This window comes from Vitis vinifera, chromosome 17 (genome assembly GCF_030704535.1).
Source record: "Vitis vinifera cultivar Pinot Noir 40024 chromosome 17, ASM3070453v1".
In the NCBI taxonomy this organism is placed as follows: Eukaryota; Viridiplantae; Streptophyta; class Magnoliopsida; order Vitales; family Vitaceae; genus Vitis; species Vitis vinifera.
The window spans coordinates 10249188-10275391 of NC_081821.1; the positions used below are offsets into that span (position 1 = coordinate 10249188).

At 32.7% G+C, this 26204-nt stretch overlaps 2 protein-coding genes across 7 annotated transcripts; both read right to left on the reverse strand.

Moving 5' to 3' along the window:
* Positions 1–1840: 1840 nt before the first annotated feature.
* Positions 1841–6827, reverse strand: LOC100248370 (phosphate/phosphoenolpyruvate translocator). Its single transcript, XM_002282388.4, has 9 exons — positions 6196–6827; positions 5178–5300; positions 4941–5093; positions 4614–4699; positions 4365–4449; positions 3844–3963; positions 3660–3728; positions 2219–2348; positions 1841–2129 (listed from the first exon to the last, which is right to left on the reverse strand). The coding sequence occupies exons 1-9, from the start codon at positions 6589–6591 to the stop codon at positions 2059–2061; spliced, it is 1233 nt and encodes a 410-aa protein (XP_002282424.1). The 5' UTR covers positions 6592–6827; the 3' UTR covers positions 1841–2058.
* A 10851-nt stretch (positions 6828–17678) lies between these two features.
* Positions 17679–23459, reverse strand: LOC100262147 (probable BOI-related E3 ubiquitin-protein ligase 2). Of its 6 annotated transcripts, XM_010664856.3 has the most exons (7): positions 22909–23155; positions 22663–22712; positions 22412–22586; positions 22223–22274; positions 21931–22040; positions 20244–20608; positions 17679–18531 (listed from the first exon to the last, which is right to left on the reverse strand). In XM_010664856.3, exons 5-7 carry the CDS (start codon positions 22034–22036, stop codon positions 17998–18000), a joined length of 1005 nt encoding a protein of 334 aa, XP_010663158.1. In that variant the 5' UTR covers positions 22037–22040; positions 22223–22274; positions 22412–22586; positions 22663–22712; positions 22909–23155; the 3' UTR covers positions 17679–17997. The 6 variants fall into 6 exon arrangements, with proteins under 6 accessions (XP_010663158.1, XP_010663159.1, XP_010663157.1 ...); XM_010664857.3 differs by lacking the exon at positions 22663–22712 and having other exon boundaries at positions 22909–23397; XM_010664855.3 differs by having other exon boundaries at positions 22412–22712; positions 22909–23202.
* Positions 23460–26204: the final 2745 nt, after the last annotated feature.

Here is a 26204-nt window from a genome sequence, read left to right on the forward strand (position 1 = left end):
TTTTTTTTTAGTTAGAAGTATTTTTTTTTAATAATATTGTTAAACAAACTTTAAGGCTATGTTTGGGTCCTAGAAAGTTTAAAAAATATAATTTTTTAAAATAAAAAACTTTAAAATTTTTTTTTTAAAATATAAGTAACACCTATATAAAATAAAAAATCTTTAAAAAATTTCATTAAAAAGATAATAATTCTTTTAAAACTGATTTTAAAAAAATTGAGTTGTTAAAATAATTTATTATTTCGATTTTAGAGTTTTATAAAATAATTTAACTACACCTTTTATATAAAAGTTTATACTTTTTTTTTTTATAGAGAAGTAATTGCTATTTTTAAAAACTATATCCAAATGAGACTTAAAGTGATTTTCTTTAAAAGCGAGAGATAACCAAAATCACTTTCCAATGGTTTCTTAATCATCTTAAGTTATTTTTCAAAATTATTATTTATTTAATAAAAGAAAAAAAAACTTTAAAATGACACATTCAGGCTTTTAGCCAAGTTTGTATTCGACGTAAAGCATTTGCCTCTTATGTTACGAGACTCATATAATGGTAATTTTGGGGGCAACGGGTTAAACTCAATGTCCAGGATCTATACAACGGTTTGAATTATCTTTGGTTTCGAAAATTTGATGAGAAAAAAACAAAGGATTTTCATGTTAAGAAAAAAAAATATAATTAAAATTAATCAAAATTTTATATATTTTAAAATTATTTAATTTTTATATAAACCATTTTTTTTTCTAGGAACCAAACATGGTCAAAACCTTTCTCCTTTTTCATTTTCATTTAAATTCAGATAAAAAGAATTCAAATAAAATCCCCCAAAGACAAATTTTAATTTTGAAGTCAATATTAGAGGCTATTATTTTTACGATTTTACTCGCCTAAAAATGAATAATAAAAAAAAAAGACTCCTTTTTAGTCTTTTCCACTAACCTTTGTCCACAGTGTCAGCCAGAAGGATGCCTCATCTTCATTTTCTTTTCCAAGTAAGCAGGGGATCAGGGATTGCAACTACCCACTTTGGCAAATGGTTCAACCCCACAGACTGGGGCCCCATTCAACTGAAATTTGAATTGGGAAGTGGGAGTGGATCTAACCTAATTTACAACCACCCTTCCCCCCTTTCTGAGTTCATGCTCCTCACTTGGGAAACACCATCTGACTTTCAAATATGGACACTTGAACTTCCACCAAACATTTTTAAAATAGATGAGACCACTCCTTTGAACTTTTCCCCAATTAACTATGGTAAATGTTTTGGCCTCATACATTCCTTTGGTAACTAGTAAATCAACTTTCACCTGCCTTAGGGTTGATGGTTGTGGACAAGACACAAAATGCATAAGAAACTTTCTAACTACTACCTACAACCTTGATGATAAGAAGGTAGGAACATTCAAAGGAGGAAGGAGGCTTGTAGATTAGCGGAGTAGAGTATTTACAATAGCATATGAGTGACACAACCTCTAAAAATAATTCAAATTTCATTCACTTTCAAGTCAAAGGCAATACATATTCAAAGTCAACTACGGTACTTACTTATATCATCACAAATTAATACCCTGATAGTACCTTTACCCATAGTAAAAGCATATAAAATCCTAATTGTTTTGAGTTGAATAAACTGAGTTTAGACTTTATAAATTAGCACACTTTTCCTTTTTAAAATTTCCAGACAGTGGTTACATAGGGCAAAGATGCCAGTGTTGGCTAGCATGTTCCTTTTAGCTTTCATTACTTATTTGAACTGCTTATAAAGTGTATTTTTGCACTAGCTTGCCCTAAGGTAACATTGCTAGAGTGAATTCTACATTCATGGCAAGAAATGAAAAATGGCAAAATGAAAAATCATCTCATATTGGCACATTTTGCCGTAGCAGAATTATGGCAAAAGAATAAAATTATCTCAAGAAAAAGAAAACACAAAACAAAAAGGAAAAATCAAAGGAGTAGATAAGTTCCCGCTTGGCCTACAACTAAATTTTTGAATCCCACAAAATATATTAACTTTGTCTAACCCAAGTTACCAACAAACTTTCGGCTGACAAACTTCAAGCTGTCTTTGGCTTGATGCGCTTCACTCTTGAATACAGGAACACTCCAGCAAGGGCCACGCCAGTGCCTACAGTGAAAGCCCAGGAAAAATATTTCTTATAACATGAAAATGATATTCTAAAAGATGGATGGAAAATCAGATGCAGTTAATTTTACCCAATGAGTTGACCGGTGAAACAGGGGTGCGGAAGAAGAGAACAGAAGTAACAATGACCACCACCCGCTTAACACAATTACCCACAGAGTGGGTAACTGGGGATACCCTTTGCAATATCATATAAGAGACCTGCATCAATCCAATTTCTAAATATTTAGCCAAATTTTGTCGGAATTGATGAATAATACAAAGACAGCAACAAATTTAGGAGTCAACTCTCACTAAAGAAGATCTTGGCAAGCTTTGACAGGCATTGACCATTTCTAACAAGACCTTGGTTTCCATACTTTCTCACCCTGGTGCATGAATGTTGCCAGTCTTTTACAAAGACAACCTTTGGTGCAATTCATTATATTCTTACTAAAATGTCTAATTTCTTTCACAACACCCACCATAACATCACCAATTGTCTTCTCTTCCTCTCAAATTTTATTTACTATTTAAAATATCATTATATTAGATTTCATTAGGGGTTCACATCCAAAATTTTCATAGATATTAAGATCTCTTGTTCTCATAGTATGCTGTATATCTTATGAGCACTATAATCTCACTGATTATGTTCCATCTTGTCATCACCTATGAGTCAGTGACTTGTCAAAACTAACAGAGGAACTAAACATGTTCTCAAGATCTACTTCTATTGACATAATGGGAGTCTCAGAACTTTGTAATGGGTAACTTTTGATAAATTTCTTTAATAGAAATATGATAATTATACATAATTAATATCAAACTATTGCCTTCATGAATTTTCAAAATGAAAATTAGGATCCAACATATTTGTAAATAAAATGTGGTTGACTGGTAAGCTTAGGTACAGTCATAAACTTACCAACACACTTTGATAGCTATTAATATAAAACCTTATAAACTTCCAATTATACAAAGAAAAGAGCAGATAAAAGAATAAAAAGCATGGTAAAGAAGCATAAAAAATCCAAAAAATTATTTAATGCAATGTCATATTTATGCGTTACTATTCATATGGCATGATTGAGTCTGTTCTATCTAGTTCGATATAAAAAAATGTAATACATGGTGACCGTTCTGTTTTTTCCCATTCAAGTGCAATGATTATTATGGAAAACCATAGCCATGAACTTAAGTAAGAAGCTTAACTGAATTCAATTATCTACAGAACTTTAGCTTTCGTGATTAGCCAGTTTCATTTTTTCCCCCTTCTCTGTACCAGAAAAATCAATTGATGTAGGTAAAATCCATTCAGATATGGAATCATCAAAGCAGCTATCTATGCTCATGAGAAGTTAGAGGACCAACTTAGAATCAGCAAAATAGATTACTTTGTTAATGTTCAAGTTGGAAAAAAGCTATCAAACAGACGACTACAGCCACAAAAGTATAGTGCAGGCACTAGGAGAAATATAAGACATGACTTCAGGAAGCAGAAGAACAACAAAAACATATAACAGGCCTCACCTGCTGATATGCGTGGAAGCAGAGTGCGGCAATGAGAGACCTTTTGTAGATCTGTCCCATATTCAGTCCCTAATATGCAATAAATAACAAAAATCACAGACTCATTAATCACTGATGTTACTTTATGAATGACCAAAAATGAAAATGGAACTGTAGCAATATCAGACTCTTGAAATTTACTTACAGCAGACTGCAGATATGAAGGGGTAAAATTTATGCCTTCCATGAAAATAGACACAGGGGCTAACAAGATAAAGGACATAATTGTGATTATTGAGAAGAGGGTAATGTTATCCAATGAATCCTGTTGAGAACGAACTGCTGGTCAGATGCCAATTTCAAACAGAAAGAAACAGAAAAAAATCTTAAAATAATTATAAAACAAAATATCACAATGACTTGAAGTATGATAATTATTTTAATTCGTTGAGGAACAGAAAAAAAAAAAAAAACAAAACAAAACTTCCCATGACACTAGCACTCCAATAACAATTAATTGGAAACAGAAAAAAATGTAAAATAAATTCTAAAACAAAAATATTACAATGAACTGAAGTATGATAATTATTCCAATTTGATCAAGGAATAAAAAAAATAAAATATTCCCACGACACTAGCAGTTCAATAACTATCAACTTCCTTTCTCCTTTGTAAACTAAATAACTACCAAAAACAGGTTATTAAGATCTGGATCCTGTAGATTACCTCTTTCTTAATCATGAACTTCTTGCTAAGAACATTACGAGATTGGTTTGTCAAATTTGATGCCATTGCACTCCAAAACCCGGACCTGATTTAGGAACAAAATGATGAGATTATTTTGTCAGAATCTAAGATAACCATTTCAATTACTTCTGAACTAATAATTTTTCTGTAACTGAACTCAAACAAAACAAGTAAATTCCCTTATAGAAAAGGATAATAAATAACATATAATCATATTTATTTTCTCACCAATTGAAGGAGGCCTCAGTGGCTGATGCCAGCGCCACTCCACCAACAATAGGAAGAAGGGAGGAGAGCACCCAGATTGTAGGAAACTGTAAGGGCAGGATAACAAAGGCATAAAGTTATAAACAACTTTTAAGGATAACTCTTAAAAAATGTCAGAGCCATGAATTCCTCAATCATCTGCCCAATAGGGCAACTTTGATGTACATCATAGGCATCTCAGTCTCATGTCATGAAATTGGAGTATAGAAACTAAATCTCAATGCAGGATTTCAGGTGATGCAACTAATTAGGAAAGGGAGGCAAGAAAGAAACATGAGAAATGCTCACCTCTCCTAGAAACATAGCAGAGAGGACAACTGAGAAAAAGGGCTCCATAGCTTTAATTGTGTGAGTGAATGAAACAGACACTTTCCCAAGACTCATATTAGTAAACAGGTTGCCTAACGTGTGCACCACAGCAAGTGGCAGGATTGCTACAAGCTGTAAAATGAATAGACACAATAAGAAGTGCAATGTAAATTCAATAATTTGAAAACAGGATTACCCCCAACAACATTGAAATACCTGCGAACTGCTAATTTTTGGTCTCTTATATAGATTAAGTCCCCACATAAGAATAACAAGTACAGTCCCTACTGCAAACTGAACCACGGTGACAGTTACAGGGAATGGGTAGACCTTCAGAACCTGTGAGCAAAAGGTATCGTTAATTATGCTGGAGTCCATGTCTGACAAATTCAACAATAAACTTTTTCACATATTCATATAACCAAAATTTTCAAATATCAAGATTAACTGTCAATAATTAAAAATTGACTTGCATAATCCATGTATTGCCACCATTAATTACTGTCTTTTGACAGAATTTGGCTCATAAAAACACTTTCTGATGATCGGGGCTGCAAAGGCCTCATAATGTTCATAGATAATGACTCACTGTATCTCGCCAGTTAGGTTCTGTAAAATATCCCCTTGCACTTAAATGAACATAAAGATAATTAAATTTATAAAATTTGAAACACTTGCAACTGTGAATTTTCCGGAACATGAAACACTACCTTGTTTACATATTGTTGTTTTGATTCATTTTCAAAGTCATTTAATTTTTTCACAGTATGAAATTTACAATTACAGAGATTCATCATTCTAGCATTCATGGGTGACAGGAATATAAAAAATAAACACTAAAAACCAGATCTTAGCCAATAAATTGGAACCTGACACATGGCTACTAAGTAGTGAGAGATCCTTATATCTTCCAAAAATGATAAACTCCCATTAGCATAATGCCATTAGTCTCAGTTTAGGGGAGGATCTGTCTTTCATATCATAAATAATGATAATTTTCAAATTTATTTCCCAATCAAAAGATTCAATATTCCAGAGCTTTCAACCTTTAAAGCCAGCGTAATGAACACCAAGGAAACAATCAAATCCATCCTAGAAAAGAGCTCCAATAGTTCGATTTTCAAAACTGAAAAACTCACATCAATTAAGCCTAACATGGCGGTATTACGTCAGTTCATCAGAGGCTTTGCTACGAAAAATCTCAAATTTCAGAACACACACCACAAAAACAAACCTGCTTGTTGTAGATATTGAAGTAGATATTGAAAAGGTACCAAAGACCGAACAACAACCCGAGCTGCAACGTCTGAACCAAGTTCCCCGACTTCTCGCTCTCCCCGGCGCTCTCCGGCACCGAACTCGCCCTAACCGTCAAATCACCCCTCCTCCGATCCTCAACGAGGTAGGGAGCAGAACCAAACGCGCCGAACCTCGACGAGGAGAGCGCAGCCGGCGTCCGAACGGAGGACGAAGCAGAGACGCCATTGGAAGAGGCGAGATCAGGAGATTTGGAAGAAGAAGAAGAGAGGGAAATATGTCTGAATCTAGAGAGAGAAGCGGCAGGCTTGAGAGGTTTGGAGAGAGAGATGGAGGAGATGGAAGGAGAGAAAGTGAAAGCGGTGCTCTGCATTTTAGGCAAGGGAAGGAGTAAGGAGATGGAGATCCGGATCGGCAGCGAGAGAGAGAAAGTGAAGGAAAGTGAGAGCAAAAGAGAGAAAAAGGGAGGTAGGCGGAATCGTTGGAATGTCCGCCCAGTAGCGAAGAAGTTGGTGCGTTTAAAGAGCTTGGAATTGGGGGTTTGGTGCGCTGCCTGCCCAAGACCAGCGACCGCATATTCCCCTGGATGTTACTTTGCCGGGAATTCTCCACTTGGTCACAAATTTGGACCTAGTTATTTTCTACCCTTTTTTTTTTTTGTCAATTTTATTTATTTATTTATTTAAGATAAATAAAACACCCTAACAAAAGTGGCAGATTTATAAGAAGTGTGTTAATTTTTTTTAAATTAAAATTAAAATTATTTTAATAAAATCTTTATCATATAAAATAGAAAAAGAATTACAAATAAAAATTTTAGTATATATTTGGATACACTTTCTATTTTCTATTTTTTAAAATCGAAAAGAATAATACTAATTTTTATGTAAGATACTAGAACTTTTAAATATTTATTAAAAAATTAATGGTTTTGAAAATTCTTAGAAAAAAAAAAGAAATAATTATATCAATTGGGTAGATAAATCCCGTAATGGCCCTGAAGACCATATATTTTGCATAATTATTAGTAAGTAATATGAAATGTGAAGGATGAAAATACCCTTATTAGGTGTCATGTGGATGACACTATGGCTAGTCCATTCAAACCTCTTACTTTTCTTCCTAGTCCATTAAAAATAAATAGGAAAATTTAAATATTTTTATTGAATTTTTTTAAGATAAATTTAAAAAAAAAAGAAAATAATAATAAATTTCATATAAAACACAAAAGCTTTTAAGGCTTCCAGTAAAAAGGTAATGGTTTTAAAAAACATATATAAAAAATGAGGTATTAAAATCCTTTTACTATCTCAAATTTTGAAATATTTGAAAGTAATATTTAAGGATATAAAATAAAATTTTATTTTTTAAGTTATAACATTTGTTATTACGTTCTTTTTAAAAAAAACAAAAAACAAAAAATATATTTACAATAAACCTTAGTATTAAATTTTTTTAAAATGTATAGTAGTAAAAAAAATATTTTAAAGTTTAAGATAATAATGAATATTTGGAAATTTTAAAGATTTTGAGTTTTAAAATTATAAATCCCTAGTGAGAAGTTTGGGGTATGCTTTCTTCTCAATTCTTAATGTTATTACTTCAACTATTCACACATGACACCAAAATCTCCATATTTTCTTCCTTTTTCTTTTTTAAAAACCCATATTAAAGGTATGTTAGGCATTTTAGGGTGATAACCTATCCATATATCCTTCATGGCAATTTTGAAACTTACCCTACCTTTTCATAGCAATTAGGCAAGCATTTCTACTCATCATAAGACTTAGGTTGTGTTTGTTTTTTGGCTTAATAGAAAAAACCAAATATTTTAACTTTTTCTATTCAACTAAAAGTAATTCATTGACATCAACCAACATTATTAAACCAAACTTATTGATAATAAGTTCACTTTAATTATGTTAGTTAGTATTAATAAGGTACTTTTAGCTGAATAGAAAAAGCCAAAATATTTAGCTTTTTCTATTCAGCCAAAAAACAAACACCACCTTAGCCTGATACCAATTGTCATAGACACGTTTCTTTCATTAAGTTTTTTCATATCTATGCTTTCTAAGCCAATCTAAGAGAAGTCACACGAGATTGTAACAATGAGAAACCCACAAAACATATGAGATTTATGGTGTTCTCCTCACTTGTATATTTACTCATTATATAAAATATAAGACAACTCTCAACAAGATGAGTTCTTTGCTTTCAAAAAACACTTTAGCCCTCTTTATATAGGCTAGTGGCACCAACCACCTCCACATATTAGAATTCAAGTTTACAATTTCAAGTTTTCAACCTACTACTTCATCTATTTGAAATTATATTCCTTGCTCTTATTGTTGCTCCATGTCCAAGCTTAACAGAACCACCATGCACTTGGGGACTTAGTTGCTTGACATGCCCATCTAGTTGAGAGAAGTGCTCAACCCGAGCCAAAGTGTCTTATCTCATGACTCAGTATAAATTTTAACCTACCAAGCACCAAGCCTATGGTGCTAGCATGTCCTTCCTAATGACTAGTCCACATTTCAACCAACCAAACATCATGCTTGATCTCGCCAAAATCATTATCTCAAAACACTTACCTGACTAAGTCAAACTGCAATCAGGTGCCCAAAATAAACCGACCTGAAGGCATGTTAGTTCTAAAGGTGTATTTGAATAACACCTATCTGCACCAGGTTAAGCTAATACACTTAGTGAAAAAAGAACCCATCTTTGACTTGACCCAAGAGGCAAAAAAATCTGCATGAGTGTCATGTCATTAACCATGAAGACTATAGAATCAAAACTTAAAAAAATAACTCAAGAGGAGAAAAAACCCTCTAGAAGCTTCATGCAAGAGGAGCATATAAGTAGCTCCTCCCCAACCAAAGGGAAAGATCGTTACTCGCTAGCTCTCCCTTGGGAAAACTCTCCCAAAATCATGAAACCCATTTCTACATCAAGGAACCTCCTTTGAATCCAAAAATGGAACAACCAAAATTGTCAAATATTTATGAAGATTTTGGAGCATCTTCATTTGGCGTCGTTTGTGGGAAAGTCTAAGCTCATCCCACTTAGTTAGAATGAAAAGCCAACCATGAAGATCAAGATCTTTACAAAGGTCAGGAGCCAACACCCGTACGCATATATATCGATGTCAACGAGTTTTCATTGTCGGAAGTCATCAGTTGAATTATCATTCTCAAATCAATCAAACTAGAGATCTTAAAGTCATGAGGCCCATATAGTCTTGGAATCACTCATCTCTCAACCACAATAGTTGCCATAGCCACAACAACAACCTCAACCAGGCCACCCATCTATGCCTGCCTTCAAGGAAACCAACATGAGAAGTTTGCATGAAGTTTCTCTTATAGTTGTGTGTGTAACTCATGATTTGGAAGCATGGTAAGGTTTTCCATAAAGTTTGTGTTCACTTCTCCATCTATATACAACATCACCCTTTTCAACTTCTTTACACTTGTGAACTACTATCGTGAGCTTTGCCATGAGACTCTCCAATGAGTAGTTCTGAGCCTAAGGTACAAAAACTAGACAATCTTTATCTCGAGTAATAAGAGCTACCTCATTCTCAAAGACCATCAAAGTAACTAGACTTGCACTCACCTGCCAGCACGCCCTTCCTTATAATTAACAATTGAACCTCTATCAAATTGACTACCCAAGGCATGTTGGATCTTGTTAAACTTGCTCAGGAGTTTACCCGACTTCTTGTCTTCTTAGCATATGTTAGAAGTGCTAGACTTTTCCTTTTAGGAAAAACGTGTTCGTGGTTTAATGCTTGGTCGAGAACACTTATATAGAATTAGGAGGCTATGAAAGTCACTAACAACATATGATGGGCTCATGCTTCAAGGCACACTAGGTGTTCAAAAATTAGTTAGACCTTAAAAGGTCATCTGATTTACTTGACCTTGATGAAAAGTCATAAGAAAGCACAAGAATGATCTTAAAGTCAACCCACATATGCATCAGCTAAACATATAAAAATCTTGTCACCTAGCAAGTAATCAACTAAGGCTTAGGTGAGTCTTCCTTAACACACCTATTTTATGATCTCTAGCTCATTTACTTTATGCTGAAAAGAAAAATGGTGAAAAACCAATGTCTTACAAGTTAGAAAAACCTCTTAATTGGAGACATAAGACCAAGTTAGTCTCGAAACAAAGGTTGTTATTGATGGCCTAGCTGAAAATAAATGGTCAAGGTGAATAGCTATGAAATACCTAAATGTCTATTTAATACCTCAAAACCTAACCTAAAAGCCCACATTTTGCATTAGTCCTCCTAATTCAAGACATCCTTTGCTGAACCGCCCTCAATGGTCATACATGAAAGTTATCTTGGTGCAAAACTGACCCCTCACTCTTTCAGAGATGGATCACCTCTGTGCTAAGCCAATCTCCACACCTTTGTGTATAGGTCGTACCTGCACACATTAAGTTAAGCTCTACCTTCGAGTATGGATCAACTTTGCACCAAACCAACTTCCAGAGCATGGATTACCCTTACTATAAAACCCTTAACTAAAAGGTCCCTAGATGTGTTATCCGCTAGACAAGTTGAACCATTGTCTAAATCAAAGTGATTAATTCTAATTATTCTAGCATGTAAAAAGCTTAGCTCAAGTCTTTTACATTCTTTACTCCGAAAACATTACTAATTCCACTGATTGCATGTGAACGAAACAATTGAACTTGCATATTAACTTATGATAAAGAAACTATTTTGAAAGAAGCCAGATAACCTGTAGAATGAGTCTGCCCTATGGCAAGATCACTCAAACGCTATATCAAGGTTCTTACAAGTACTAAAATAAGTACTCAAAATGACCTCATAAGAGGTATATTGGCAATCCCAATCCAATGGCAACAAAACACCCAAACCTTAGAATCAAGCTTACTTGAAAAGGTACTATGCTAATATTACTCTACTCAAAGCTGTCTGTTTTGAGTGTTACTTATCTCTTTACTCTGAAAACTGAAATCCTAGGCATAATACCTCTGATTAAGGTCTTGAATGGATTCCATGCTTAAGCCCTAACATCTAAAAATATGGGCACTAGGACCCTGCCTAGTTCACCTTCAGAGAATTGTTATTAGTCTTGCTAGCCAAGACGTACAAAGTCCAACCAAAAGGATGAATCACCTCAACAAAGAGGTCTCACCCATAGTTTGACCTTTCCCCCTTGGCTAAGGAAGATGATCAAAAGCCTGCAACAATATAGCATAAAAGCTTGTAATAATACAACATAAAAGTCTAAAATAATGCAATATAAAATCCTGTAATAGTGTAGCATAAAAATCTGCAACAATGCAGCATAAAAGCCTACAATAATGTAGCATAAAAGCCTATAATAGTGCAACATGAAAGTTTATAGCAATATAGTAACCCGTAATCACTTTCTCAACCTCATTAAACATGCATAACTACCATATCAGATCTTGACAAAACAAAAGGCAAATTCAAATTTCAAAGTGTTGTTCAAACCAAGGTTGCATCAACCTAACTCAAGCAAAAATCTACCACAATGGGCTAAAAACAAAGTAGACATCACATCATCATAGACACTACCGTAGAGAGGTCATGGCAAGTGCGAACAACTCATCATCTTTGCCCTCATCACCAAAAGGCTCGACCTTGTTTATATCGAAACACACCAACCTCACACCAGTAAAACAATATGCACCATCTGATTCACTTAATCTCCAACATGAGCAACTTCCAAATCACTCTAGTATCCACCTTGACCAAACATGGTAAGCTGACCATTAACAATCCCCAATAATAGCAAGTAAACATAAAACAATCAAGTTTGATCAACAAAACATCACATCTTTGGCTATTTTGCAGGCATCTTGTAATCCTCCAAAAAGCTCAACCTTATCACATACAAAATCTCAAAAAAAATTGCATCAACACCAAACTTTTTTGGCCCTTCCATCATATTAGCATTAAGCACTTAAGTGAAGTAGAATACAACCAAGTACAAATTAAGAAGCTAAGCAAGGCCAACAAACAAAGCAGTTCTAGATATCAGATCTAGATAAACCATCATCCTTAACCCGTATTAAGTCCATCTAACATTATCTAGTGAAACTCATGACATGGCAATAAGAACCAAAATCAAGGCAAAGGCCTCCATGCCTACTCTCAATCAAGCTAAAACAAACTAAGAAAACAAAGGCTATGTTTAGTTAAGAAAAACACCCAAAAGAGGGGGAGGGGGTGAATTGGGTTTTTTAAAATCTTTTCAATCACAACAAAATTAAACAAAAGATAAGCAAAGTAAAGAGATAGAGTTGAGAGAATTCAAACTCAAGTTTATAGTGGTTCGGCACTTCCTTGCTTACGTCCACTCTCCTCAACCTCCTAACCGAGTGAGGGTTCCACTAACTTGAAGCTTCAACCAAGCTTCCAATCTTCTTACACTTGGATTCCGGCTCCAATGGGCTCTTACACAACCTCTTCAAGATTCAACCCTCTTGAAAGCTTTAACACTCGAATTGTTACAAGATATAATCACTCAACCTAGCTTAAAGATGGCTCAAATACAAGACAAGGCTAGGATGACAAACAAGAGTGCACTAAAGGATATGCAAGTGGTGATTTAATGCACAATGAAAAAAATGAGAGCTTTTTTTATCAAGAACAGTTAGGTAGGCTTTGAATGCAATTGTTCTCTTGTCAATAAATGAAGTGGAGCTCTCAATTTATAGGTTTCTAAGCTCGGGAGTCAAAATCAGCAAAAGGCAACCTCGTCCGGTCAAGTTAGGGGTCGATCGGTTCACTAGCCGTTGGAGCATTTAATGCATGACAGGTTACCGTTATCTCAATCGGTCCTTGACTGGACCTCGACCGGGAAGAGAAGGCTACTGGGAGAGAGAGAAGGTTTTTAACCTTCCTCGACCGGTCCTCGACCGGACGACCTCAACTGGTCGATCGGTTCCTCAACCGGTTGACCGGTTGGCCATAGCCTCGACCGGTTGAGCATTTTTGGCCCCGAAAAACCTATTTTTTGATTCCTTTCTTTTCTAACACTTAGGCAATGTCTTTAGGTAAATTATTAAACAAATTTTGAAACATTTTTCCTAAGGTAAATTAGTTAAAAACTCGGGTTTTAATGGAGTCGACGTTTTAAAGAATAAACCGAGTTTTCTAAGATGCATGAAAACGTATGAAAATCCTAAGTGCACTCATGCATTCATCTTACATTAGTTTCCTATGATCTCAAGTCTTCCAAGCGTCTCGATCTTGTATCCATTTGGTCATTTGATGAATTTTCGAGTTTATACTTGAGATTCTTAAGCATTAAACCAATTAGTTACTTAACCATGGTTTGTTATCATCAAAACCCGATTAGGAGAACCCTTGAGCTAACACAAACCTCTCACTTCGAAGTAATTTTAAACGAGACTCAGACAAGCTCAACATCACTAGCAACTTACTTGACCATAGATAATTCATAAAAAAACAAACAAACTTAGCCTTTCAAGCCTATCCCTTCAAAATGAGGAGTAACACAATAAGCAATTGCTCAAATAACCATCATTTCTTGATGTTATTTTCCTAAGAAATAGCATCCACTCTTCAAAGTCCTTCATTTTAGAAAAAGTGGAGGCTAAGGGGACACTGATCCCACCAAAATCATTATCTTAAAACACATATACCTGACTAAGTCAAACTGCAATCAGGTGCCCAAAATAAATCGACCTAAAGGCATGTTAGTTCCAAAGGTGTATTTGAATAACACCCATTTGCACTGGGTCAAGCTAATACACTCAGTAAAAAAGGAACCCACCTTTGACTTGACCCAAGAGGCAAAAACTCTGCATGAGTGCTATGTCATTAACCATGAAGACTATAAAATCAAAACCTAAAAAAATAACTCAAATGGAGAAGAAACCCTCTGGAAGCTTCATGCAAGAGGAGCATATAAGTACCTCCTCCCCAACGAAAGGGAGAAACCACTACCTGCTAGCTTTTCCTTGGAAAAACACTCCCAAAACCTTGAAACTCATTTCTACATCAAGGAACCTCCTTTGAATCTAGAATTGGAACAACCAAAATTGTCAATTATTATGAAGATTTTGGAGCATCTTCAATGCTCATGATGCAATGTGACTTGATTGGGTTTGCCTCAATGCTTCCTATTGTGTTTTGTCCTAAGTCAACCCGCTCATATGCTTGAATTAGCCCATGCATTTGATCTAATCAAGCCTTGCAACCGATCAACTTGTTACATCCATCTATAGGTAGACGACAACCTGTGTGCATGCATGCCAAACCCCCTCTTGGTCCACACTCCTAACAACATGTCTTGGTGCTAAGCCCTCCCTTGGCTCGTGGCCCTTGGGGCATGCCAACCATGCTCGCATGCATTCCCACATCTGGATCGAAAGTGAAGACCATCAATTCATGTCCATTTTCTACCCACACCTCATGTCATTGTGCCCACCCTCGTGTTATAGTCTTGAGGATCATTATCACACTCATCTACTCCTTTAACATAATTGCCCTTTAAAAAATTGAGGTATTAAACAATTTTACTAATTCCCTCAAATTTTTTTAACTTTTTAAAGGTAATTTTTAAAGATACAATTAAAATTTTAAAATTAAGACAAAGTATTGAATGAAAATTTGATATAATTTTTTTTCTTAATGCAAGATAAATATAAAAAAAAATATTTAATTTAAAATATTTATACTTTTGTAAATTCTACTTTTAAAATAGAATTTATTACTCCTTTCTATTTTTAAAAATAAAATTTTAAAAAATATATATAAACCCAATGCTAAGATTTTTAAAAGTGATTTTTAAAATTTCATTCATTACCATACTTTCTGGACAATTCTCTCCATCAAATAGTGTTATTATGTTGTGTTCAGATTAAAAAGAAACAAAGAAAAAAAGAAAAAAAAATAGAAAAAAAAAGAATGCTATAAAAGTGATAGAAAAGAGAAATATTTGATTAAAATGATAAAATAATCTATAAACCGTAAATGTGATCGTTCTCATATTTTTTTCATAAAAAATAACTCATTTTTGATATAAATGTTTTTTATCATTTTAAGTATTTACATGTAAATTTTAAAAGAGATGGCTTTTTTTAAAATAAAAAAAAAAATAATGAGGATATTTTTACTCAAATGAGAAAAAAAAATGATGTAATGTCAAATTCAAAAATTGAATTTTCAAAAACTTTTTTAATCAAATAACGTAGAAAAGAATGTTCATGGAAATGTGCTTTCACGAGAAGAGTGAAATTTCAATGGGCAGGCGTGAAGTCTTCTCCGTATTGGGTCTCTCGTCAATTTTGACTTCCCCAGCAATCCGCCTGTTGTTTGGGCACATGCAGTGAAATTATTAGTTTAGCCCATAATTAAATTAATTAAATGCTAATATTAAAATTAAGAAAAAAAAATTATAAAAGAGTGTAAAAAAATTATTTCCTTATATATTTTTTATAATAAATATAATCAAAATTTTATATATTTTAAAATTATTTAATTCTTATTCACAAAAATAAATAAATTTAATACATAGATATATAATTTATTGATTTTAAATTTTTATTTTTTATTTTTTTATAGAGAAAAGTGAGTTTTGATTCGCTAATTTTAAAAAATATAGAAAAAATAACTTCAATTTTTATAAATCAATTTTATTTTCATCAATTTAAAAATATTTTCAAATACTTGTACTTTTTCATAACTTAAATAATTATTTTCTAAAATACCTTTGTACATGATAATATTAAATAAAATTATTCAAAATTAATTTATTATTTTAATTTAATAAAAGTGTTTTAAAAATAAATATATTGTAAATTTTTTATTATATAATATCATATACAAATTCTTATAAAAAAATTCTCTAAGATTTTCAAGTGACAAGTAAAATCTTTTTAATCCCCTAATTAATAATGATTTTATATCGACGTCTTATCTTTTCATTTTATTTAATAAAATTAAATAAAAGTTTTATTAGTTGACATCAATAATAAAATAAGAAAATTTTAAAATTAAAAATACAATAAAAACTTAAATACATAAAAATTAAATACAATTAAAAACAAAAAAAAAATGCTTAAAAATGAAAAATGAAATATTTACTCCTATTTTATTTTCAACTTTTTCTCCATATTTTTATTTTCTACTGATGTTGTAACAAAGTGAAAGTTAATATTTATTTTTATATTTTTAGCTTTAAAGTTTTTTTTTTTTTACTTTTAATTGTATTTTCAATTTTTAAATTTTCTTATTTTATTAATTGGTTCTCACAATAAATTAAAAAAAAAATTGTTAATTGATGTTATTAATTTCTAAAAAGGTCATTTTAGGATTTAATTATTTAAATTATGAAAAAGTGCATGTATTTTAAACTATTTTTTAATATGTGAAAGATAAATATGATTTATAAGAGTTTGGGTTTTTTTTTTCTATATTTTTTCAAATTAGTGAATAAAACCTACTTTTCCCTTTTTCATATACTCATTTTGCAAAAAAAAAAAAAAAAATTAATAATAAATTAAATTTATGGTTAAAAAAACTAAAAAAAAAGTATTTATAAATAATATTAATATATAATATATAAATTATTTTTATATATTAAATAACATAATATACAAAAAAAATATTTGTAAAGCTTAAATATTTTTTATCATGAATATTATGAAACATAAAAGAAATTTTATTTTTAAAATTAAAAAAAATTGAAATGTAAGATGATTTTTATTTTAAACATTAAAAACAATATATATTTCCTATTATTTTTTATTCATTTCCATAACATATTCCATTAGATATGGTATTTAAAAATATCATGAAATATATATATTATTCTATTAGATATATTACCTTAAAATATCATATGTATATCTCTCTTCTTGTAACCCTGAATCCACTGAATAACCCCACACTCTTGCATGAACCAATGCATCCATCCACAAGCACTAGTTGAGGACCAAGGAACTACCCGACCCCATACATTTGTAACAAACACAATGGTATTGTTAAAACCTACTGGAAAATGAATAACCCCCTTTGATATTCTATGCACACTCTTGCATGAACCAATGCATCCATTCCTAGGTGAACCAATTCTTGGTATAAATATTTTATCATCTCATTGTGGCTACTTTCCTAGTTCCAAATATAAAACATTACCAAATTAAGAGCTTTAGGTAGTGATTTTAGGAATATTTTATGAATATTGCTGGTGATTTTAGGAATGTTTTACGAGTATTAGAAAGGCCAAAAACACTTTCTTACAAATGATATATTTGGTTACCGAACTAACAATTGCATTTTACCAAAAAACACTTCTTTCTTTTTTTAAGTTATATCTAACAAGTTCTTAAACAAAAGAAGTTACAAATAAAAAAGTTTAAATAAGAATCAGTCAAATAGGACCTAAATATCTTTCATGGAAACAAAAGATACAAGGATTTAAACAGATTCATTGAAAATGCAAATGATACAAATTTGAGATGACATCATTCATCTTTCCAGAATTTGTACAATAAAAGATAGAAGTTTGGCTAGTTTGAGTTTAAAGATCTTTCTATTGATTCTGAACATCAAGATACATACACAACAAAAACAAGGCACCAGCCCCCCTCCTCTATTTCAAGTTTTCAACAAGTTCATTAACAGCCTCATGCCCATTTCACAATTCCAGTGACCATGAGAGAAGATATTTTTAATTCAAGGTAAATCCTGTACTTGAAAAGCGGTAATGAAACTTGCAAGTGTTTAGTCACGACATGAACACTTGAACACTTGCAGTTTTCATTACCCGACAAACCGGGCAAACGTCAATAAATCCTTCACAATCCATGCACAGACACAAGTGTCTACAAGGCAGTAATAACACACTCACTTCTCTAACCTTGCAAGCTCTGCAATTCACCTGCTTCTTCATGGATGTAGGATTTCCAGAACAGCCCACAACGCCCAATTGGATATGGTCTGTGTAAGATGCTGCATCATCTACCTCACTGTCCCCACAGCCTTCCTTCCCTTGCATGGCACCTTGTGCCAGAACCTGCTTCAAATTGCTCTTCAGCACATTGACTAAAGACTCATTGTACTTTGCTCTGTAGTGCCATGACTGAACTTCCATGGTCACCTGCTTTACTCTCTCCACTAGTTCTTTGTTCTTGCGGTTCATATTTTCTATCTCGAATTCTTTCTCACGTAATTTCTTGCCTACTCCTTTTTCTATAGAACTTAGGAAGGAAACTGTTTGTCTCTGCTTCAGTTCCCTTACACCCTTGATGATGTTTTCTTCCTGCATAAAACAGACTAATTGAGAAATGGATGTGAAAGCTACAAAAACCAACAGTTGCATCAACTCAGTACAGATTAAATATGGAACCATAGACATGAACCTAAGTACTTGTAATTAGGATCACTTGCCATACAAGATCAGTAAAATCTTATTGTCTTCTTAATATTAGTCATTTGGATAGGATGTCTTAAATGATGGGATAAGAGATGATATTGGATTGTGTCTAGTATAAATGTTTGACATGTAAATGAATAACACAAGTAATGGGGTTCTGTTCTGTTTTTGTTTTTTTGTTTTTGTAGGCAAAAGGATTACAACAAGGAGTAAAATTTATTTCTAAAAATAAAATACTATTAAATAATATATCAGGAAACAAAAGTTTATCTATTTATATTTTTTAAGAATAAAAATATTTTTTAAAAACTTATTCAAGATACAGGTCCTGATATATGCCTATCCAGGAATTTATGTTCTTGACCGGCAGACCCTAAAAACCAAAATCCTCCCTCTCAATAGATATGAAAGTCACCAAATATGGCAGACCTTTTGATCCTGAATCAGCTATCTTTAAAAAAATGACAAACACATGCATTTGAGTGGAATTTCCATCTTCGGTGGACAGCATGACAAAAGATTCCAATGCAGGGCATGCAACAAGACAACTTTAAAGCTTTTGTCCTCATCCATTTTAAATCAAGATCAAATAAATTAGTATTTATATCTCAGAAAGATAAAGAAGACCAAGTCAAGACAAAAACGTCTACAATATTTAATGACCTTTGCACCAGGGGAAGGTTTTGTTTATGATTTGTAAATACATAAATCATCCTACACTTTATCTGGACCCTTTAGAATATAAATGTTTGTACAGATTCTAGAATTTTTTTTTTTTTTTTTTTAAGTCCTAATAGCTTTCAAACCTAATAATACAGTTAGTTAATTTTTTTTCTATACTGATATAATCAATCTAACCAACATTTTGATATTTTAAAAAAAATAACTTCATTGTTTATTATAAGCTTTTTTTTCTTTAAATAAAAAAAATTATGAAAGACAAATCTTTCTATTTCCTGATTTAGCATATCCTATAAAAAAAACAAATATTAGAAAAATGAAAACAAAAAATTAGAAATCAAATTTAAAATCAATCTAACCAGATGTGCATATGTAGAAACATCTATATCCAAGTTATCATGAGCAAGCCATCTATTGTAAATAATTCCATTCTTGTGTAAAATCACAAAATTGATCTTAAATATTCCAGAATAACAAAATTACCACTCTTCTCCTGACTCATCATATGGCAGTTTACCATTCAAGTGTTTTTTTATGAGATGTTCATTATTCAAGTTTTCCCAGCTTAGTCATTATATTACCGATTAATTCCCTAACTTCCAATTATTTCTTCACTAAATTTTCTCATATTTTTTCAAAAGCGATATTTGCTATTAAATTATTTAAGTTTTCCCAACTTACTCATGGTATTTACCAATTAATTTCCACTTCTTAATTGTTTCTTATGGAGAAATCACATATCTCCAACTAGAAATCACACAAGCGGATCCATCAACTGGTCATAGGTTGTGGAAGAAGAAGAAAAAGAAAAAGAGGATTGGATCATTCTTGCAAGTCCTTTCCAAGTTTGATAATACTTGCATAGTGGTAGACTTTGCATCTAACCAGAAGTTAATTAATTAAAATCAAATTATTACCTGAACTCTGATATAGTGATCAAATTCCTCTTTCTGCCGATCAATCTCTGACTTCAGATTATCACCAAGAGATGAAATAACAGGGAGCGCGGCGGTCATGCTATCACTTGCGGAAGTAATAGAAGAGTTGTGCTCATCTTCCTCATAAGAAAGTTTCAGCCCAGTTGATACTGGGTTTGGATTCAGGATGCTCCCAGACTGACCAGCTTCATCATGGCAAAGGTTATTATTATTCAAAGATATGTGAAGTTTTTGATGTCTAGAAAAAGATTCTGCCTCCCTGCTTCTTTTGATTGGTCCATGCAGAGCATTTGCATGGTCATTTCTCATGTAGTTTAGGGGATTACCACCACATCCAACTGGGACTGTAACATAGATTGCAAAAGTGCTTTATGGAATTAAACCAACCATAAAACACTCAAGAATATCAAGAAAAAACACCAAAAATGATTATAATTCTGAATTAACACGGAGGGCCAAAGAACTTATTAAGTGTGGTTCAAGTTGTAAGTATGTGACCAATAACATACAGCATAGAGTCCAAAGCAACCCAAAAGGAAGTGAAAAAAACACTCTTAAGCAAATCATTACATGGGAACAGGGCTTTATACCTTGACCTTAAGCAAAAGTTTGGCACTCCAAAGTCAGTATCAATCTCTAGTATTGTGTGTATGTATATATATATTTAGAACCAGGATGCCAAATATAACCATTTATTGATTCAAATTTTAATATAGTTCTTCAAACTAAATTTGAATTATGAATATTTCTAGAAGCATATAAAAATGCATAACAGAAAGGGGAATGATTTTTGGAAGAGCTGAAGCATGCAGAGAATCATAACTACCCTAAAGCAGTAATAAAAGATGCATCAGAAATTTAAGCAATCACATTGTTCTACCACACTAAGACTATGACCGACATGTAATTTTTTTTGGATAGGTAAAATAAAAGACTATATATAAAAAAGAGACCAAACGAGTGTCCCAAAGTATATAACCAAAAGTTAGAACCAAGAGAAAAGAGGGTTTACAAAATACAACACCCGCCTCACTGGGAACCAAACCAATCAATGATGTTGACTATAGACAAAGGATTGTCAAAAGCTAGAACCACATGAATGGCATATAATTAATATAGAAGACCCAAAACCAATGTGAACACTGAATGCAATGTCTTCTCTACCATTATCAATATATTTACTGTGCTTGAAATTCGTGTGTGGCTTAACTCAACACAGAATCATCATCCCAACAAAGAGTAAAAATGCAAGATTAAGGTCCTCAAGTAATAATTCCAGTGAATCCCATGAGATGTGCAATGCGCCTCACAAATTGCATCAAAATGATCTTAATTTAAAATGTGACATTTGTTGCCCATATGGCACAAGCATAAGGTACTTGATCCTTACATTCAAGCACTACCTTAAAACTTGAGCTTAAATTGTGAACCAAGCAAAAATCTTTGAACCCACTTATACAACTTGTGAAGCAAGGATACCCCACTCATAAAATTGACCTCCCAGCAAAGCAGAAAACAAAAGGAATAATAAACACAGAATATATATGAACAAAGATAGACAACCGTTTGATAGCAAACCAAGTTTTGAGAACTAGAAATTTCTTAACCATAAAAAAGAAAAGTAAAAAAATGCCGAAATAAGGATAAAGTTTAGGGGAACACTCACAGTCTCCAAATAACTGCAACTGGGGCATTGCATTAGTATCATATTGGTAACGATTTTCCTCAAGGAAAACTGGAAAAACAGGGTTGTTGTTATTGCCTCCAAACATATTCCTATTACAATTGAACACAACACGATAATTCCATGAGTTAATCAAACCAATCACTGTCAGTAAAGACAAGAGAAGCAACAAGAGCATTGTAGTAATTCAAAAAATTAACTCATGTTCAACATTATTTTATTCCAAGACAAAGGAAAAATGAGGATTTGATCCTATTGAATGTAGTCAAAGCACCTTAAACTTTAATGCTTCCGAAGAAGGGAGAAAGCACAACCAGACTGTACACCTGCAATAAAAATAACCCAAATAAATTGCTTGTAAGATCAAAACCAACTTCGCTAAGAACAAGAACTGATCCATAGATAATAACCCAAAAACAAATTCAAAGACAATAGAATTTCACATATCTGTCAAACCATCAACCTTCTGTTTGCTTCCAAGATAATGCAGACATGAATTTATCATTCAACATAATCAAGACTAAGATTGGTGTTTCCTTTTTCTTTTCCCATTTCATCTCATCAATCAAAAGCAAGCTGAAAAAACCAATTCCCCTACCAATCACATCCAACCACCAACGGAAGACTTTCAACCCTCCCTGATATGATTCATTGACATAATCAAACAACCAAATACGAATCCATAAATTTAACAAAATAAACAAGAAGCAAAACCTATCATCCGATCAAACATTCCTCCACCATCCAAAACAAATATACACCGTCTGTTGCATACAAGACAGAACAGACTACCATCAACCAAAAGAAAAAGAAAATCCTCAAAACAAAACCAAACAGATGCGTTAGGCACTGGAAATCAACCACTAAAACACACCGTCCATGTCCATTTTCCAATATTTTCTTGGCATCCAAACGGAGGAAAAACAGCTATAAAAACAAAAAAGAAGCGATAATCGATACCTGGAAAAGCTCAGATCTCAAGACAGAGATGAAGAGAGCGTGGTGGTTTGGATTCGTCGGAGCGAGCGATCTGAATCGCGGAATAGTGGTTGGAGATGACGATGAGGGAGAGACAGAGAGAGAAAGAGAGAGAAGGAGAAGAAATAAAATGAGGAAAAGTGGTAGGGGTGGATTCGGTTAAGAAGAAAAAAACCGATTCCATTTGTACGGGGACTTGAAATCTTCATTTCCTCTCTCTATCTGCTTTCTTTTCGTTTTCCAACCAGTAATTTGATTTTTTATTTCGGTTACTCCTCCCTCCATCAATTTACCAAAATAACCCCCTTTCTTTTAAACCCCGATTTATTATTATTATTATTTTTAGTATGTTTGGAGCAACAAATATTATTATTTTCTTATGTTTCAATAATTAATTTTTATTTTGTTATCGAATCAATGCGGGGGTATTTTGGTCATAGAGAGGGGAATAGCAGGGTGATTGGAGAGCGAGAAAGGATGGAGAAAAGCTGTCCGAAAAGGAACAATAAAAACAGGAAGCAAGCATCATTTCCAAACCCGTGAACGAGGGTCAAAGCCACCCACCCACCCACCCACCTCTTATTTATTTGAGATCACGATGGGCATTTTCGTACACACAGTGACATTGTGATCGCCACCCCTCCAATCAAAACCCTAAGATATGTAAAAAAATAAAGAAATAAAGCGCCAAGACTCAGCCGTAGCACAGAGGCTAGACGGCTCGCTGAGACGCTCTTTCACAGCTCTTAGTTGTCTCGGTCCCACCCTCCAGTATTTTTGGCGGGTAAATTGAAGACCGGCGTCGTGGACCGTAATTCACGGACGTACACCCACCAGCATTTTACGTGGCTAGGATTCGGTGTTGTACGGTGTTTGATTTTTTGGTACGATACTGGAGGGATAGCCCTTTGATTGCTCTTGGGAGTTGGGATGCACACCACGCTCCCCACATTTCACCCATCAGATTTGAGAGTCGTATTATTTACATCCAAATCCTGACCGTCAAATTCATTACTTTAAATAGGATCCACAACAAGTCCTAATTTTGATTGCCCAAATCGACTCTAAAGACACAGTGGTAGAGAATATCATACTAGGAAAACAAAACCAAACCATACAATAAATAAAATGATTAGATTTTATTCTAATTAATATAATTAATATCTTAATTTAATATTTTTATGATTTAATTAATTTATTTATTTAAAGTCAAATTTCAAATTAATTATTTTTAAGGTTAAATTATGTCAAATATATTTAATTTATTTAATAAATTATTAAATTATTAAGTTGATTTATTAAACATCTACTTAACCTAAATATACTAAAAATTCGTAGGTATGGACTTATATTCATCAAATGATATCTAACTTTAGACAACGAGGAAGCGTGAGTCGCGTGACTACAATTTAATAAGGAGTAAAGGTGGATAGACAATTTTGCCACTTCCGAATCGGAGTGCAGTGGTCCCAGGAAATCACTTATGAAGGTCCAGACTCAGTCACCCATATAACCATCAGGATACGGAGCCCAATGCAGTCTGCAGGTCTCCTGCATTTACTGCTCTGCTTAAACGGCGTCGTTTCGTCTTGGCCAACCCCACTCTGCAACCACTTCGGTGTCAGCACATGCCTAAAACGGCAATGTTACCATGCGGCGCTCCACACCCGCTGCCAGGTATACCGCCGTGATGCTTGCTTTTCAGTTTCCGCTGTCAGTGCCATCTCCCTGTCCTGTGTTGGCAGTTGTCACCACATGCAGAATTGGAAAACCACCCCAAATTATTTTGAGATTCAACTTTTGTATTTCTTATTTAATTATTATTTTTTATAAATGATTTTTAATTTTATTATATTTTTAATAAAAAAATTTATAATTTATGAGAATTCAAAGCTTTAAATTATAATTATGGTTTTATAGAAATTAATAAAAAAACACGCTTCATTAATTGATATATCATATATGTAATCAAGTGACAAGTCATAAAATGACACATATTTATGAATGGTAAAATTATATTTTATATAATACTTCAAACTTTTTTCACTTATTTTAATTCTTCAATATAAAAATATATAATTTGAAAATATATAAGTTTTTAATTAATTTTACCTATATTTGATTTTCTATAATATTTTCCATAACACAACCAAACATGACAAAATCATTTTCCTTATGCTTTGTTTGATTCTCAAAAAAATTAAGGGAAAGTATAAGAGAATGAAAATAGAAAGGAAAAAAGAAAAAAAAAGTGAAGGAAAATAAAAAATATATATATTTGAAGTTAGTAAATTATATTTTATATGTTACTTCAAATTCATTTAACTTATTTTAACTTACTAATATAAAGTCTAAATAATTTGAAAGTGCATAAGTTTCTATTTAATTTTAACTATGTTTAATTTTCTTTTATATTTTTCATAAGACAAACCAAATATGAGAAAATAAATTTCCTTGACATTTTTTCTTTTATTTTCTCAATGCTTTCTAGGAACCAAACATAATTACCTAATACCATAAAATGAATAAAATTTAACATAGGTTCAAGTCTTGGCTTTTTTATCCGTTTGATTTCTTATAGCTTTGTCTTAGGTAGAAACCGATTCAATAGTTGCGGCAATGAAAAAAAAAATCATCTTAAACGGATCAATGGCATTGAACAAAACATTTCTAGCCCTAGATTTAGGATCTTTCCCATTTACCATTCCTAAAAAACAGGATATTTGATTCAATAATAATGTTTTTTCCTCATTTCCTCCGATCTTGAGCAATTCATGTGAACATATTTAGAACGAATTTCCATTATGCCTATCACCTTGAGCTTCCTCCCTTTTCTAGTCTACTTAGAACTTCTGACAACAACTAAATCTATGGCATTTGCCTTGGCTTATTCCCTCATGATATGGATTATTCACTCCCTAAGATAGCTTTTTAGCCTCTCATAGGAGTGTTGTCACATATACAATTCATAATAGCCCTATGATGCTTATATTTGATATCAAAATCCTTAAGCTCAATAGACCAATTAAATATCTTTCCTAAAAGATTGAGACTTTTGTAGAATTACTTAAATAAGCATTTAAGTTAGAATGATTATTATATGGGCTTCAAAGTATGGTGTAAGCCTAAGAGCAATTGCAATCAAGGAAAAAGTTAATCCTTGAATTGGTGAATATCAATTTATTATTTCAACCAATATTGTTCTCACATAATAAATAAGGGCATGAGAAGCGTCACAATTCTGTGTTAGGACAACACTAACAACATGTCTTGAAGCG

Bases quoted from the DNA above. Each gene is read 5' to 3' on its own strand.
- LOC100262147 (XM_002282354.4), bottom strand. From the start codon at position 22,036: ATGTTTGGAGGCAATAACAACAACCCTGTTTTTCCAGTTTTCCTTGAG. The intron at 20,609-21,930 runs GTGAGTGTTCCC...TCTATGTTACAG, and splicing joins GTTGCAGTTATTTGGAGACT to TCCCAGTTGGATGTGGTGGT. The intron at 18,532-20,243 runs GTAATAATTTGA...TGTTTTATGCAG, and splicing joins ATCACTATATCAGAGTTCAG to GAAGAAAACATCATCAAGGG.
- LOC100248370 (XM_002282388.4), bottom strand. From the start codon at position 6,591: ATGCAGAGCACCGCTTTCACTTTCTCTCCTTCCATCTCCTCCATCTCT. The intron at 2,349-3,659 runs GTGAGGCCTGTT...GGATTGATGCAG, and splicing joins GCTTCCACGCATATCAGCAG to GTCTCTTATATGATATTGCA. The intron at 2,130-2,218 runs GTAAAATTAACT...CTTTCACTGTAG, and splicing joins TTCACCGGTCAACTCATTGG to GCACTGGCGTGGCCCTTGCT.